We start from the raw sequence: 16129 nt of genomic DNA on the forward strand, positions 1-16129 counted from the left end.
AGGTGATGCAATGAAAAATGTGGGTGCACCTACATTTTTTGGGAATCGATAAGAGAATTGATAAGGAATTGGATTGATAGGCAGAATCGATAATGCCATCGATATTGATAAAAACTTATCAATACCCATCCCTAACCATCAGGGTCATAAAAGTAATTTTTATTGTAATTGTAAAGTACTGTAATTATTGTTTACAGATATTTTCGGGGTAATGAATAGTAGTGGTCAGTGAAAATGTCCATTTTTACTTGTATCAGTGATCAACTCAAAATCCAAGGTTGTGTTTCACAACTTCAGAAAGTATACTGATGACTTTTACTGATGGCAATACTGAATACTTAATACTAATATGGGAAAAACATTGTTCAATAGCTTTGTATATCTTTACTGTAATATAATTTGAGGCACACACGCACGCACGCACGCATGCACGCACGCACGCACACACACACTCACGCACACGCGCACACACACACACACACACACACACACACACACACACACACACACACACACACACACACACACACAGACACGCTATATAAACACAGAAAGGGCTTATCTATTGGCCTGTGCTGCCCACATGTGAGACAGTGGTAAGAAGTGATGATAAGGAGCCAACAGACAGCCTCAAACAGAAAGTTTTACAAAAGTCAAAATGCTTTTCAACCATTTATATCAGGTAACTTGACTTGATATCAGAATAACTGACACGTGTTCTTATTCTTATTCTCTTATGGTTGTTTTGCACGTGGTGATTTTGTTATTATTCAGCAGCCTTGTTCAAGGCTTCAGTTTGTAAACTCACAGCCGTTACTTGGAGCGCCTAATCTGTGGCGGGCCACACTATGATAGATCCATCCACACCCCAAACACTTACGAGAAGTGTTGACATGTGTCCTCATGTACTCCACATGTTAATTCACCACTTTGACTTCGCTCGACGCTTTACACTAGGATTTACACAGCGGTATAAACAAGTGTAGACCTCAGCAGCCAAGGTAACTTAATTGATCAGTGCTTAAATGTTGTGATGTTGTAACATTTTTTACTTGTGGTATATTGAGCATTTGAAGCCTCTGAAATAATTAAAATGACCTCACTGCAGTTGTCATGGGCAAGTATGCATGATCATAATTCTGTGTAAGCATTTGGTTTAGGATTAGGAGCAGTAGTAGACATTGTTATATATCAATATATTCATTATCTGATCAATTGTTTCCACCACATACCGAAGGTATGCTAAATGTAGATTCGTTATGAATCAAAATAATATTTCTGAATTGCATTGTACATTAGGGTTGAAAGGGGTTATTCCCATTCAGGACAAAAGAAAAATAGTATTTCACCTTTTAAAATATTCAACCTGTATGGAAATTATTCTAGACTCTGACTGTGTTGTATAAATTAATTTTAATATGCATAAATTAATGTGTTGTATATTAATTATTATTTTATTTTTAAAGAAGAAAAAAAACATCTCTGATTTTCTTTTTACAGAATATGGAAACAGAGAAATCCCTTCATCTCAACGGACTTCACAAGACAGAAAATAAAGTCAGACGACGAACTTCCTTAGTCTCTGTGCAAACTTTTCTACAACAAAATGCATTTGTTATCCTGACAGTAGCGGCAGTCTTTGCTGGTGGGTGACTTCATCTCTGCTCTTCTTCGCCTCACTCCAGTCTTGCTTTTATACTCTGTAATGCTTCAGCAACTTCCAACTGCTGTCATTGTCCTCTTGCAGGAGTTATACTTGGCTATATGTTGCGATCCTGGTCTCCAAAAGATGTTCAGAGTCAAGACATGATCTCATTCCCTGGAGAGATTCTCATGAGGATGTTGCAGATGCTGGTGTTGCCTTTGATAGTGTCGAGCCTTATCACAGGTATGGGAAGTGCTTTTGTAAAGGTCAAGACTACGGCATAGAAAAACACATTCTTAAAGATGCAGTCAGCGATCGCACAGGAAGTCGCATATGTTTATGTTTATATTCATTAGCAGACACTTTTATCCAAAACAACATACATTGTATTTTAACCAAGGACCAAACAAAACACACTGGAGAGGTAGCTCTCCCCTCCCATCAGTATTCCCTGAGAAATTCCACACAAGATTTTGCTTTTGTTAGGGGGACAGGCTGCCCAGGGAGCCTGGGCTGGGCTATATAGACCTGTACACTGTATACTCATGGAATGGGCAGCCAACGGTTGTGATGATTGCTGAATGTGACCAAAAAGGTTATGATCTTGAAATCACAAATGCTTTCTGTACCTTTAAGGGAAAATGACATACAGTATAGGCATGGTATGTTATATCCAGGGATGGTTTACTGAACGGCCCCCTAAGACTCGTCACGGCCCCCTAAGACTGGTCGCTACTATGTTCTCCACCCCTGATATCTATAAACAGCCCCTCAATAAAATGTGTGGTTTATGTTATGTGATACAGTAGCCTATATCGCAATATCATATACCAAGGGTTATGTTTTTCACCCCTGATATCTGAATGGGGCCCCTCCCCAGATGCAAATTACACAGGTTATGCTATGTGATAATAACTGGCATATTTTTCCACATCAAGTTGTCTCAAACCGCCCATTTATTTCACAAAACTCATCAGAAGCCTTAATATAAGGGGCTATTTCTGAAGGGTAGGCTTTCCAAGGCAGCTGGGGGTTCCCTTTTAATGTCTGTGGCTATGGGCCCAGTGGCTCATGTCATAATTCATCCTTTATCAATATTTATTGATAAAATATGGATAAATTGATCATTTAACAAGTAATTGAAGTGAAGTGAGTGGGGATTAGCAGAGACTTTTAGAAGAAGCTTTTATCAAAATTGACTGCGACTTGCAACATCGGGATTCCAGCATTAAGATTTTAACTCTGGCTCACCTTTGTGGCAATGTGCTGCTCCAACACGCCCAATGATTTTACTATGAGCATCCAGTAAAGTGAACTATATATCATAATATTTCCTTTCCTTTTCTTTCCTTTCTACAGGAATCTCCTCACTGGACAATAATGCCGGCAGGATGGGACTGCAGGCGCTCACATATTACATGCTGACCACCCTCATAGCTGTCTTCACTGGCATCGTTTTGGTGCTGACGCTCCAGCCAGGGAAAAGAGGCAGCGCAGGTCAGACGCCCCCTGGTGGTGGAAGCTATAATAAGTCTGTGCAGGCCACAGACGCATTTCTGGATCTCATCAGGTCTGCAAACCTTCCCATTGCATCCTCTGTCTGTGTTTAAAGCCAATAGAATACATTACATACAGATATCCCATAAGGTACATGACTATAAGCTGCCTGTGATGATGTCGTTTGAAACTTTGTCCCCTAGAAATATGTTCCCATCCAATATTCTGGAGGCTTGCTTCAAACAGGTAACAACATTCAACTCAGTATCTAGTGATTTATCCCCAATTCAACCAATCAGCTCAAACACATCTAACAAAAGCAATTTTCTTGATTTCTACAGTACAAAACTAGTTATAAGACCACCAGTGCCGGGTTGGTGCCCACGCCAGGCTCCAGCAGTGGGGTCAACGCTCTGGGCCTGGTGGTGTTCTCCATAGCCTTCGGCGCTGTGCTGGGCAGGATGGGGGAGCAGGGCCGGCCACTGCGCAAGTTCTTCCACTGCCTGAATGATGCCATCATGCAACTGGTGGGCATTGTGATCTGGTGAGGATCATTAAGAATGATAGGTCATAGGTGTAGTACTATAGTGTACAGTGACAGACAGGCAGACAAACAGACTGACAGGCAGGTGGACATAGTCATCACCTGTCTTTCTGTGAGACCAAAATGTGAGAACATTTTGAACATGTCTGTCATTCTCTCTGTCACCATGGTTGACGCACAATGGCACTTTTAGTAAACAAACCATTCATCAAGATTGGTCATAGAAACAGATGTGCTCTGGGTCCACATCATTAAATAGACTGCCTCAAAAGTAGCTGTGAACAAGTTAAACTTTGATCTTGAACAAGTTAAACTTTCATTTCATTACAATCTGATTCTGAACAACTGAAAGTCGCATAATTACTGTCTGTGCTTTGAATGTGAACAAGTTAAAGCCACACATTCTAAATGACCACCAGGTGAGATAAACATCTCAAATCTGGCTGCTCTCCTCAGGTATGCTCCTGTGGGCATTTTGTTCCTGATCGCCGGAAAGATCCGTGAGATGGAGGACCTGGGGCAGATGGGCAGTCAGCTGCTGTGGTATATGCTCTGTGTGGTCCTCGGCCTCCTGATCCACAGCCTGCTGCTGCTGCCTCTGCTCTACTTCCTGGCCACCTGGAAGAACCCTTACCTGTTCATAGCAGGTCTGCTGCAGGCGCTGCTCACTGCCCTGGGCACGTCGTCCAGGTGAGAGAGGAACACCAGGCCAGGGACACAGCACTCAAAGAATCCTCTAGAAATGCATGGGATTAGTTTATAATGCCAATATGGCAGTAGTCTCTACACATATCTCGCCCCTTCCTGTGTGCCTCCCTATTAAGTGCCTGAAGTGTGTTGCAAGATGGCAAGATGGTTTTAAATTTGAGCCTGGTGACATGTGTGACTACCCCCTTAGGTGTCCACCAGAGGGCACCAGAGAGCCCAGGGTTTTCTATACGACTTGGCCAATTCTAACTTAATACTTATTTGAACGATTCCTTGTCTTCCTCTTCCTCTGTATGTGTGTGTGTGTGTGTGTATGTGTGTGTGTGTGTTTGTACTTTCCCTGTTAGTTCTGCCTCTCTCCCCATCACCTTTCGGTGCCTGGAGGAGAACAACGGGGTGGACAAGCGCGTGAGCCGCTTCATGCTTCCTGTCGGGGCCACGGTGAACATGGACGGCACAGCTCTGTACGAGGCCGTGGCCGCCATCTTCATCGCACAGGTGGCTGACATAGAGCTCACCTTTGTGCAAGTCATCACCATAAGGTGATCATTGAATTGATTGATTGCATGATTCATAATTCATCTTTTCCAAAGTAACAGATTGCACAGGACCTATGTTATTTGTATTTAACACAATGGCATGTAGTGGAGATTGATGGATTACATAACAAATGCATTTTTGTCGAACATTCTGATATTCTCTTCCACAGCGTCACTGCAACAGCAGCCAGTATCGGTGCAGCAGGTATACCCCAGGCTGGCCTTGTAACCATGGTGATAGTGCTGACGTCAGTCAATCTGCCCACAGAACTCATCTCAGTCATCATTGCTGTTGATTGGCTGCTGTACGTCTGCTTCATTGTTCTGTCATTATCATACAAGGATGTGGGAAGGATTTATGTCTTGCTTTCTTGCAGTAGATCTCTCTGTCTCTCTCTCTCTCTTCCTGTCTGTCAACAGAAACTGTTTTGGGGTATTATAAAGTGAACTAGAAGGGGAAGGGTCAGTTACTGTAAAAAGTACTCACACTTTCTTTCTTTCTTTCTCTGTCTGTCTCTCTCTCTCTCGCTCCCTCAGCAGTGTAGCTCTATGTCTATGGATCTGTACAATACATTTAGGCCTACTTAGGCTATTTAACCGAACCGGCCACTATACCGCTATACCATCTGCATCATATTTGTGTTTCTGACCAGGGACCGTCTGAGGACCGTGACCAATGTGTTGGGTGATTCCCTGGGTGTTGGCATTGTGTCGCATCTGTCTCGTAAGGAGCTGCAGAGCCGGGACAACACCACTGCCAACCACTGTGACGCAGAGGGGGGCGGGATGTCTGGCCCGTTTGAGAACAGAGCAGCGGTGCACACAGGTCACAGCAGAGAGTCTTCTGTTTAACGACACAGACCTTGTATGTACTTCTTAGCACTTTACTTGAAGCAGCAACTGTTGTGTTCTCTAAAGTGTGATGAGCTCTGTCATTAGGATTTGCAAATGTTTTTTTTTTCCCTAATACCAAAGCGTTTAATTTATTTTCAAATTGGTAGAAAGTGTTCATACTAATTCCCTGCTTGAGTGTCAAGCTTTATTCGGCTGCAAGATTTTGTAAATGTATTCATTGTGTGTAAATATGTTGCAGCCATGAAATGTCTTTTGAATGTTGGATGTACAGTATTTTCTAATTTGTTTGTATGTATGATATTGTGTTACAACAAATGTTATACACTCTTTTTGTCATTTCAAAATTTATTAAAGCTTTATAATAGTTCACAACATGCTATATACAAAATTACATCCTTTACAGGTTGACGCATACCCCGCCATATATTAAACATTTATATCTATGTACATATTTTACAACTTGGTGAAAAGGCCTTGTAAACTCGTCCGTCATGGCAGCTTTGTAAGCAGCACCTTATCAACATGTCAACTACTGACCACAACAGAGAAACACTGGGCCTCTTCTGCACTCTACCCCACTGGGACACACCTTCGTGATCTCATAGTGCTACTGGCTTCCGGTAGAGCCGAGCGGCTATTGCAGAATAATGGTGCCCAGTGACTTTTAAAATGGGCCTGATGAGAGATGATAGTGTCCTTTACAGAGAGTTGCAATCCTGTCAGTGTTGAGTAGTAACAAAAAGGGTGCTATATAGAACCAACAATGGTTCTATTACATGCTTCATATATGGCACCTCTAGATGGTTCTTTAAACCATTTTGAAGCATTCATCAAAGGAACCCCTAAGGATTCTTTAAAGCCTGTATGGTTCTATTTAGCACCCTAAGAACCCCTTTTTTTTTTAAAGACTGCAGGTCTAGAGTGTGGTGTGTTAGGCAGCCCAGAGGGAAGAGAGTTCACACAGGGAAGTCTCAGTGGCAGCCACAGCTCCCAGCCACCATGTCGTCATACTGCTTCAGCACCACGTTCTCGTCGTCGTCGAAGTAGAGCAGGTTGATGGAGTAGAGCTTGTCTGGCACGCAGCAGGGCGTGTCGATGCCCTTGGTGAGCTTCAGGGCGTTGATGATGGACTGGACGGTGGCGTGGTTGGTGGGCCGCATGTTCTGGCCCAGCGGGAAGGGGCAGGAGCCCTTGCAGTGGTAGGCGTTGTAGCCGCGCGGCGACACGATCCAGCCGGACCAGCCGATCTCCTCGAAGTCCACGTAGAGCGGCTGGCGCTGGCAGGACGTCCTCTCGGCGCCCTCGTCGTAGTCCAGAGAGCGGGCGCTGCGCCGGCCTGCGCCGAGCATGGGCAGCATGGGCAGGGTGGGCACAGGGGCTTCACCATCTGAAGGTAAAGGTAAACACATTCATTTAGTGCACACATTCAGAACAGATGTTTCACAAAGTGCATGGCTGAAGACAGACATCGGTCTAAAATGCCCTGGTTTTACAAGAAACATTGATTACTATCTTATAGTGCATCTGCAGAGGGTGTCCTTATTGTTCTGCATCTCACTTTCACTCTGATAGAGTTATTTCTACATCCTCTTAACAGACCTCTGTACAATTAATCACTCCTCCATTTCTATGTATATACTGACCCGGCATTAAAAACTGTGCACATCACGGAAACCAAACACAAAAATAAAGTGGAGGTTCAATCTGACATACCTTTTATGTTGCTCTCGGGACTGGCAGTGCGTCGTCCGTCATCAGTGAATAAGACCAGCATGGGCTGCTTGCTATGGTGGTGGTCACGGCCAGAGGCAAACCTCAGCACACTGCTGTCCATCTGGCTGCCTGCTAGGGTTTTCACAGTCACCAACAGCCCCAAGTTGCTGCTCTTATCTGACATCCAGGAGCGGACCTGTAGAGAAGGAAAGGATTTAACAACTCCACTCTGTACAATTCAAATGCCTACGCATAAAATGTTGTATGCTGTGAACACACACTCACACAACATCATTATTACTGATTTAGTACAAAAACTGAACTCACTGCTTGGGTGATGGTGAACACCTCCCATCCATTGGAGTGGACAGGAATGAGACGCGAGGACAGCAGTTTCTTTCCCTGAGAAGCATCCGTTTTCCCACCATCCAGAAGCTGGTAGACATTGACCTGTTGGTGTTAAGAGAGGCATTCATGTAAGGTTAAGGTGGTTGAGAATTCTACATAGGCAGGCAGTTATTTTGTTTCCATGCACACTGGGATTGACACTTAATAAAATGTTTACCTGGCAGTAATGATGCCTGTTGAAAGCCACTGACACTTGAGGCCTTAGTTTGAATAGATGGAGCTCTGCAGTGAGGATCTTTTCGCTCTTAGCCACCGTTGACAAATTGAACATGTATTCAACTTGCTCACTGCGTACTGTAAAGGGAAACAGCAGTTATGTTAGGTGACCATTACGAGGAAACTTATGAATTTCTTTGTAATTTAGGAAACTGTTTATGGAATAAGATGGTAATCTACAAGCTGCAGACTACAAAAAAACAACAATTCTATTGTCTTACGTTTGTCGAAGAAACTGCGAACCGTGTTTCCCTCGAGAAGATGTGGATCCTTGGTCACCCCGTCCACATCAGCCACAGTGTTGTACAAGTCCAACATGTACTGAGGTGCTTGTTTGTTTCCTCTGGTTAGAGGAGGGTCCTCCATCCCAAATACTTCTAAAAGTTGTTTGATAGCCTTAGAGCGAACCTCTTTAGGCTCGTTTGCCAAATTAAAGTGATTTTCCAAGTAGTCCATGGAGGGCCTGGCGATGAGAACTCTCACAATGGAGATGACGATAAGCACAACAGGTAACATTCTGAATTTCTTTTCAGGCTCGTCCACTTATCTAGAGCATGTAGTAGTCTGGCCTGGTCAAACCTTCAAACCCGACTGACTCTGACGGTGCAGAGCAGCGTTTTATATGATATGACGAGGCTGTGTGTGTAACAGCAATACAAGATGGCATTTAGTCGCAAATGTAAATCAACAATCAGCGAATGTAAAGGCAAACTAATGGCGTTGTTAACAAGGTGTGAACTTGATTACTCGGGTGAGCCGCGTTAACCAGCCTACAGGAATTAAGGAGGAAATTACCTTGCCTTTCAAATGTCTAGGCTATAATTAGAAAACTGTGTCTTGAAACGTGTTCAAGTTCATGTGTTCAGGGCACGAGTAAAGTTTTATTTATTTTTTTAAATAAAGAAGACCTTTTGATTTGTAACACAGCCATCGATAGCGCCATGGTTCGAACACAGTGGGGAAACTGTGAACTGCCTGCTGTCTGTTCAGGAGACAGCAAGGAAGTTTACCCACCACAGGAGGTTAATGTTTCAAGAAATGGATCAATTAATTTAGACAAATGGGGATAGTGTTATACAGGAACGTCTATTACTTCGATAAACAAGACCAGAAAGACCGCATACATTGTTACACCTAGTTTAATTTGCTCGCACCTGGTCAAACACTGCAATAAAGAATGAAAAGAGAATGAAAAGTCGTCTCAACAGGTTTGCTCCATCGATTCTATTTACGAAATGTAAATGACCGTATTAATTCAACGGATCATGTTACCAGAAGATAAAGTCACCAGCTACGCCAGCATATGGTGCTGCATGCGTATGCAGCCAATGTGTTAACGTTTGTTTTCCTCTTTGAGTCATTTAGTGAAGATATCCAACAATAGCCTCTATAATCTCTATGCATCCTAATTGATCCGCATAATCGATTCCAATTGACACCGGGAAAACCGTGCGTAATTGAGGATTTTTGTCTCCCACCTTTGCGCCTAACGTTTTCTTTTGTCTCATGCCCGCATCTAGCCTAACCCATACACCATTTAAAATGTATTACTTATTATAGACTTATTATAGACTTAAAATGCCGTATAATGCAGGGCAACTATAGTGATGCTAATTTCACCTATCCAAAAGAGCGTATGCTATCTTTTTTTGGATGGTGGAATTGGTGGCCTCAGTTTTGTTTATTGTTCCGCTGATCCGCTCCTACACAGTTTGTTTATTTTAGGTGGCTCTGCGTGCAGCCTGCACCATATAAGAGAATAACAGTTTCAAAGAACACCAAGGCCGCTAACAAGTAGATGGCTTTCTTTCGCTTGCCTGACACTTGCAACAAGTCAATGCAAGCAAACAAATCAAAAGATACCGTCAGAGGTGGGTCCCAGTAAACACATGAAAAGCAGACGTTTACTTTCTGCAATTACAAACACGTGTCTGCAACCACTTGTAAAGACGTTAGGAGAGGTAATCAAATCTTACGAATTGCGTATTGCCCACACCAAGAAGAAAGCACTGCTTTCGCATTTATGGTACTTAGGTCTCTCTCATTTTTTTTCCTTTCTTTTTTTAATTCTCTTTGGCGCAAACTAAACTCGTTTCAAGGAACTAGTACTTCAGCAGTGTTTCAGTTGTGGGATGATTGACAGATTGACAGATTCCGATATCAGCAGATGTATCCAGATGTACACATATAGCAGTACTGTGCCATGTGAAGATACTGTATCATACTAAAGGAAAGTGTATTTAAGTGTTTAGCAGACACTTTTGTCCAAAGTAACTTACAGAACATCAACAAGACAATAGTTGAAATAATAGTAAACTGTTTTTAAAAGTTGGTAAGCCTACATTAAGCAACATAGTAATAATAGCAGCAATATCAACCAATCAAATCAATATCATAATATCATAAACAACACCCATAAATATGCAAACCATATCTCTAAGAGTGAATACATTACGTTTAAGATGAACAGATCAGTCTTCAGACCCCTTTTGAAATACCTAAAACTATCATAGGAACACAGAAAACTAGGCAACTCATTCCACCGATAAGGAAACGCTCGTGGATAAAAGTCTTGAATTCGACCTCTTAGTGTTAATGGCTGGTCGACACAGCAGACACTTATCAGAGGACCGCAATGGGCAATTTGGGATGTAGAGCTGAATCATATAATTCGTATAGCAGGGAGCAGAAGTGTCCTATAGGCCAGAGTGAAGGATTCCAATGTAATTCTGGCTGCTGCAGGAATCCAATGGAGAATAACTAAGAGAGGAGTTACATGTGTCCTCTTAGGGCACTCTGAATCAACTATAATGGTCTCACTCCATAAGCAAGCAGGCCAGCTAACAATGAATTACAATACTCCAGTTTGGAAATAACCATGGCCTGCACAAGAAATTGACTGGCATCTACTGTCAGATAAGGTTCCTAATGTTGTACAGGATAAATATGAATAACACAAACCACACACTAAGAAGGCTCACATAAATTTTATTTACAAAATTAATTAATACATATTTACATATATTACAAGGATGTATGCAACACTTTAGCTCAAGTAATATCTTATAGCCAAGTTATGGATTGGCAAGGGTAATGCTGAGTAGTGCAAATGGCTCTGGCCCAGGGATCACTTCAGAAATCAAGATCAAGACTGAGCTGTGTGTGTGTGTGTGGTAGCAGGGTCATCATGTTTAGGATTGGCATAAGCAGGACGTTATGGATAGAACAGTACGGAGTTGGCCGTGCTGGTTTAGGAATGTGTTGCTCTCATAACCTTGAGGAACACATGCATTCCCTGGACCTTCTGCCCACAGCAAACAGTCCTCTGGATTAGCAGCACTCCTGCAACATGGACACAAACAGAGAAGTTAGGCAAATGATAATTGGCTGCTTCACTGTCTATAAATATTCTTTAGGCTTTGTTTTGCTATCTGGCTTAATGAAATTCAGTTGAATTTGGGGAGGACATACAAGCCTCCATGCCACTACAGAGAATAAAAATCAAACAATTAGTGAGTTTTTGGCAAAGGTAGCTCTTTCTCTTCTATTGTTTTTTGTTGTTGTTTTCTCCACTTTTTCATAACAACCACAATATTCATTAATAGTGGTATGGCAGTTTAGAGCCATTTGGTATCAGATGTGTTAGACAGACCATAATGCTCAGAACCCTATCAGCTCTGTGTCTTTCACATACTCTTCCTATCAAAACATGAGCACAAAGGCATTTAAACCTCTAAATTTAAACCTGTGCTGATCACAAAAGCTTTTAAGAATGCCGAATCTAAATTAAATTAATCAAAGTATTTGTGGAGATCAGTAGTGCTAATTGGAAATGAAACCAGACGTTGATCCCCAACTCTTGACACTGACCAGGGCTCTGAGGTGTCAAAGCAAACAGTTCTAAGATGGGTGAAGGGTGAGTGGAGAAGGAGGAGTGCTGGAGACTAGTGTGGTGTGGTGTGTTGTGTTGTGCGGTGCGGTGTCCTGGAGGGGGTTGCAGTTGTCCCAGCTGTGCTGGCGCTTACCTGAGAAGGCATCGGTTTCCTGTGGCACAGCTCCCCAGACACCTGCCCACATCAATTTCCTGTGGAACATTAGCAAGACAAGAGAATCGGCCATCAGCTCACCGCCACTTGCAAACATTCACCCCCCGCACCTCTGAAACTGGGGATGGGGTAGGGGGCAGGCCGTTAAGCAGATTGAGTGCTTTGATTTGACACCTGCAGCCACCATTTGGACACTCTCTTCTTCACACATTTTGGGAGAGGGGTGTTAGACGGTGACAAACTAAACAAACTAGAAGTTTTACTCACAGGAGTGAGGTCGGTTAGTGTAGTGACACAATTTGTTTGAAAATAAAAGTACTTTAGATAGATACAATGGTAATGCTACAATTATTGTTAAGCACACGTTTGTAAGTATACTTTATGTGCGATAATGTCAAATTAAATGCTTCTGTAGCTACAAGAAACTATATATCATTTTAGCACAGTGTATACATCTTCCTTATTTGTTTGTAGTTATGACGTATGTAGTAGAGCATTTTGTTTACATTTTTAGGGCCTCAATGTGAACAACTGACAAAATGCCTGAGAGAACAGAGAAGCAGTATGCATAAGCAATATTTCACCTCAAGAATGTCATTCGTTATTATGGTCTAGATATGTGGACTGTTTCAGAATTTTACACTATGTGGACTTCCTCAATGAAAAATGTCTCTCCCATAATTACTGCTATACTGAACTAATTTAATATCTCCTGTAAAGTAGCACTGGCATATCTCATTTAGTTCAGTTATTTCATAGATGTCCTGCAGTGATATCTGGATAAGTGAAGAACTCTGTCATCCCCAGGACCCCCACCCAGTGAGCTGGATTTGGAGGAAATGGATTATCCTGGGCCCAGGTGAGAGGACTCACAAATGTAGATGACTTATTAGCTATGTCTGTCACCTCACTTCAATGACAAGCTCCCATTTCCTGATCCCGGGACATTGGTGAAAATGTCAATTAAACATGTGAATTCAGAGCAGGGATAATCATTGCAGGGGTTTTTCCAACCAAAAACTTGAATTTCAGCCTCAATCTGAATTTCCTTGAATTTCCCCTTGGGGATCAATAAAGTATCTATCTATCTATCTATCTCTATCATCAATCTGCAATTGATCCCTCGCTGCTAAAGTCAGATCGGTTAGCTGGAGAAGTCAGAGTAGCTTACCTTGAGTTTCTCGTTCTTGACTCCGTCGGGGCCATAGGCCAGCTCGTAGTGGTACTCAATGTATGGGATTCTGTAGCACCCTTCCTTCATCTCACAGTTCTCTACCGTCTGCACCAGCTCGACTTTGTTTGGGGTCTCCACCAGCGCAGCGTCAAATTTAGTGGGGACACAGGAGAAGCCCTCTGTAGGAAAATGGAAGCATTAATACTAATGTCACGAAATATAGGGCCCACATTTTATTTTCAATTTCAATTTAATTTCGCTTATAGAGCGCCAAAACATTACACATGTCTCATGGCGCTTTACAGAGTGTTAAACATTCAAAGAGAGCCCATGAGTAACAGGGGCAAGGAAAAACTCCCTAGAATTGGAGATACATATAGGAAGAAACCTCAGACAGATCCACGACTCAAGGGCCCAACACATTTATCAGTGGGTGTCAGGCATTATAATTAGAATAAAATAGGCCTATATCTCACACCTCATCCATTTCTGTTATGAACCTTTTCTTATTATGCCTAAACAATCGTTATCTTGGATTAGATTAGATTAGATTAGATTCAACTTTATTGTAATTGTGCAGAGTACAAGTACAAAGACAGTGAAATGCAGTTAAACAATGAAATGCAGTACATGGCAGTACATTATTTGACATGTCAATTTCCTGACTAGGGTAGTGGAAATATCATATATATTATTTATTTGAGTAAAACACACCTCGTTCAGCCTTGGAGCCTGCACACTTCCCCACATCCACGACAGTCTCGTAGGGTGTTTGGAAGTTGAAGGTCTTAAGTGCGGGAACCCGCATACACTGGGTCACTTTTGTCTCGCAGTGGCAGTCCTCGATGATCTCAACCTCTCGGAGGCCATCGAAAAGCATCACCTTGTCCACTCTCAGGCCGGTCGGTTCGCACGTTAGATCTGCTCTGCACGAGGGAGCTTTGCTGGAGGTGTCTGTAGTATGTGGAGACGCATCCTCACTTGATTTAACCTGATGAAGCTGGACAAGCACAAAGAATATGGTTAGCTTTTATTTATTGACCCTGAATAGTCAACAATGTTATCCAGGACAAAAGCTAAGATTATATGTTATTTTATTATATTAATATGCCATGTTGTAGATTCTATATTAATTGTATTTCTATGAGGTAATCTACAGCCACAAAAAGCTTTCAGACATGGACTATTCCAGGCTTGACCATAAGACCATATACAACAGCGTCCTCTTGTGGCTGTTAATGTTATTGCTGGAACAGTTCCAGAGTGCCTTACCTTTTTGCTCCTGAGGTAATCCAGCATTGAGGAATGCCTAGGATTAACACGTGTGACTGTGTCATGTGATGATGAGGCTTTTATAGGTCCCCCGCAATGGCTTCTGCATTTGCCCACATCCACATTAACTGGACTTCCTGAAATATCTGTAAAAAAAAATATTTTTAAAAAATTGTAAAGTAATTTTTTTCATCATATTAACAATATTTTTAAGACGTTGACATCTACGATCGGCTCTCCACTAGCCACATTAAACACAGCAAGTCATAGAAAGGATGTGTTTAGGAAAATAGTGCAGACAATTAGGTCTTAGAGCATCATTAGAATGGATAAAATCAAATAATGTTCCTTCAAAGATGTAAGGCCATGTGATACGGCCACACCAGGTTCTTGGTAGAACATAATGAAGAGCTCAGATGCAAAACCCTCTAAATGCCACCTCTGTCAAAAATGAGATCACAATGGTGAGTGAATGCTCTCCACATATAGTATTCGCCAAATCATTTCACTTGAAAACCCACTCAATTACGACTGTCTTGAAATATTATAGATTTGTATGCAGAAATCTATAGGAGCTTGATAAAAAAAAATGCTCTTTTAAACTGGTCAGACGAATTTTGAGGGTTTTGCATCTGAACTCTTCACAGGAGAGGTCAGTGTCATGTGAAGATTCTGTCTCTTGTCTACTAAGACTAAGGCCACGAGTGGGGGGCGCCAGAGACTAAGGCCAGCCTCTTACCTCGGCCGATGTAAACAAGGTGGCTCTGGCGCCTGCAACAGGCCCTGTCTGTGAACAGGTTCCTGGGCTCCATATGCTCCGCTAACACAGCACCTACTGAGGGGGCGACAAGAACAACAGCAGCAGGCAATTAGGGCACTTGTGGACTGCAACACTACACTGCAACTGCATTACAACATGGCAGCAAATCTGTGTGTGCCAACAGGATTGATTATTCAAAACAGAACGCTAATGTAAACAAATGGACCGACATTAAGGCCTATTTTTTATGAGGCATTTTTAAGTTGAAATAATAAGATCCATTTTTTGTAAAAAATTGTCTTAACAGTTTTAATAACATAGTATATATAACTGTAGATTCACCACTGTTTCATTTGCTAATATTTGGTATTGACAATAATTATGCTCAGGCACTCCATTCAAGAACCTTGGCTTTAGTGAAACAGGTATCACTATGTTTGACAGAGGACTGCAGTGAAACATGTTGGGGATCTTATGCTAATATTCTCCAGGAAAAATATATATTATAAATGTATCAAGTATAAAAATAAAGGAGAGCTTGAAAAGACCCAGTACTTACAGACAAGACAGGGAGTGTAGAGAAGAATGAAGAGACACAGGGTTGGCATATCCATAGTGCTACCTCTCTGCTTTGCAGTAGCCTCTCCTGACTCTGTGGATCCACTCTGACCCCTGAGTGCCACTGGCCAGGGATATTTATATGGGCCTGTTGTTCTGACCACAGTTGTCACTGGCTGATGGTGTGGAGTTTC

At 42.2% G+C, this 16129-nt stretch overlaps 3 protein-coding genes across 3 annotated transcripts; 1 reads left to right on the forward strand and 2 right to left on the reverse strand.

Moving 5' to 3' along the window:
* Positions 1-915: 915 nt before the first annotated feature.
* LOC134067098 (excitatory amino acid transporter 1-like) lies at positions 916-6160 on the forward strand. Its single transcript, XM_062522178.1, has 10 exons — positions 916-1001; positions 1501-1645; positions 1748-1888; positions 3005-3215; positions 3346-3388; positions 3484-3686; positions 4143-4376; positions 4742-4936; positions 5104-5238; positions 5587-6160. The coding sequence occupies exons 2-10, from the start codon at positions 1504-1506 to the stop codon at positions 5783-5785; spliced, it is 1503 nt and encodes a 500-aa protein (XP_062378162.1). The 5' UTR covers positions 916-1001; positions 1501-1503; the 3' UTR covers positions 5786-6160.
* On the reverse strand, positions 6122-8800 carry admp (anti-dorsalizing morphogenic protein). Its single transcript, XM_062522188.1, has 5 exons — positions 8347-8800; positions 8067-8203; positions 7829-7951; positions 7502-7697; positions 6122-7175 (listed from the first exon to the last, which is right to left on the reverse strand). The coding sequence occupies exons 1-5, from the start codon at positions 8639-8641 to the stop codon at positions 6760-6762; spliced, it is 1167 nt and encodes a 388-aa protein (XP_062378172.1). The 5' UTR covers positions 8642-8800; the 3' UTR covers positions 6122-6759.
* A 2516-nt stretch (positions 8801-11316) lies between these two features.
* Positions 11317-15429, reverse strand: pnhd (pinhead). Its single transcript, XM_062551658.1, has 6 exons — positions 15357-15429; positions 14618-14763; positions 14060-14336; positions 13343-13524; positions 12151-12209; positions 11317-11467 (listed from the first exon to the last, which is right to left on the reverse strand). The coding sequence occupies exons 1-6, from the start codon at positions 15427-15429 to the stop codon at positions 11317-11319; spliced, it is 888 nt and encodes a 295-aa protein (XP_062407642.1).
* Between the last annotated feature and the right edge of the window lie 700 nt (positions 15430-16129).

Source organism: Sardina pilchardus, chromosome 2 (assembly GCF_963854185.1).
Source record: "Sardina pilchardus chromosome 2, fSarPil1.1, whole genome shotgun sequence".
In the NCBI taxonomy this organism is placed as follows: domain Eukaryota; kingdom Metazoa; phylum Chordata; class Actinopteri; order Clupeiformes; family Clupeidae; genus Sardina; species Sardina pilchardus.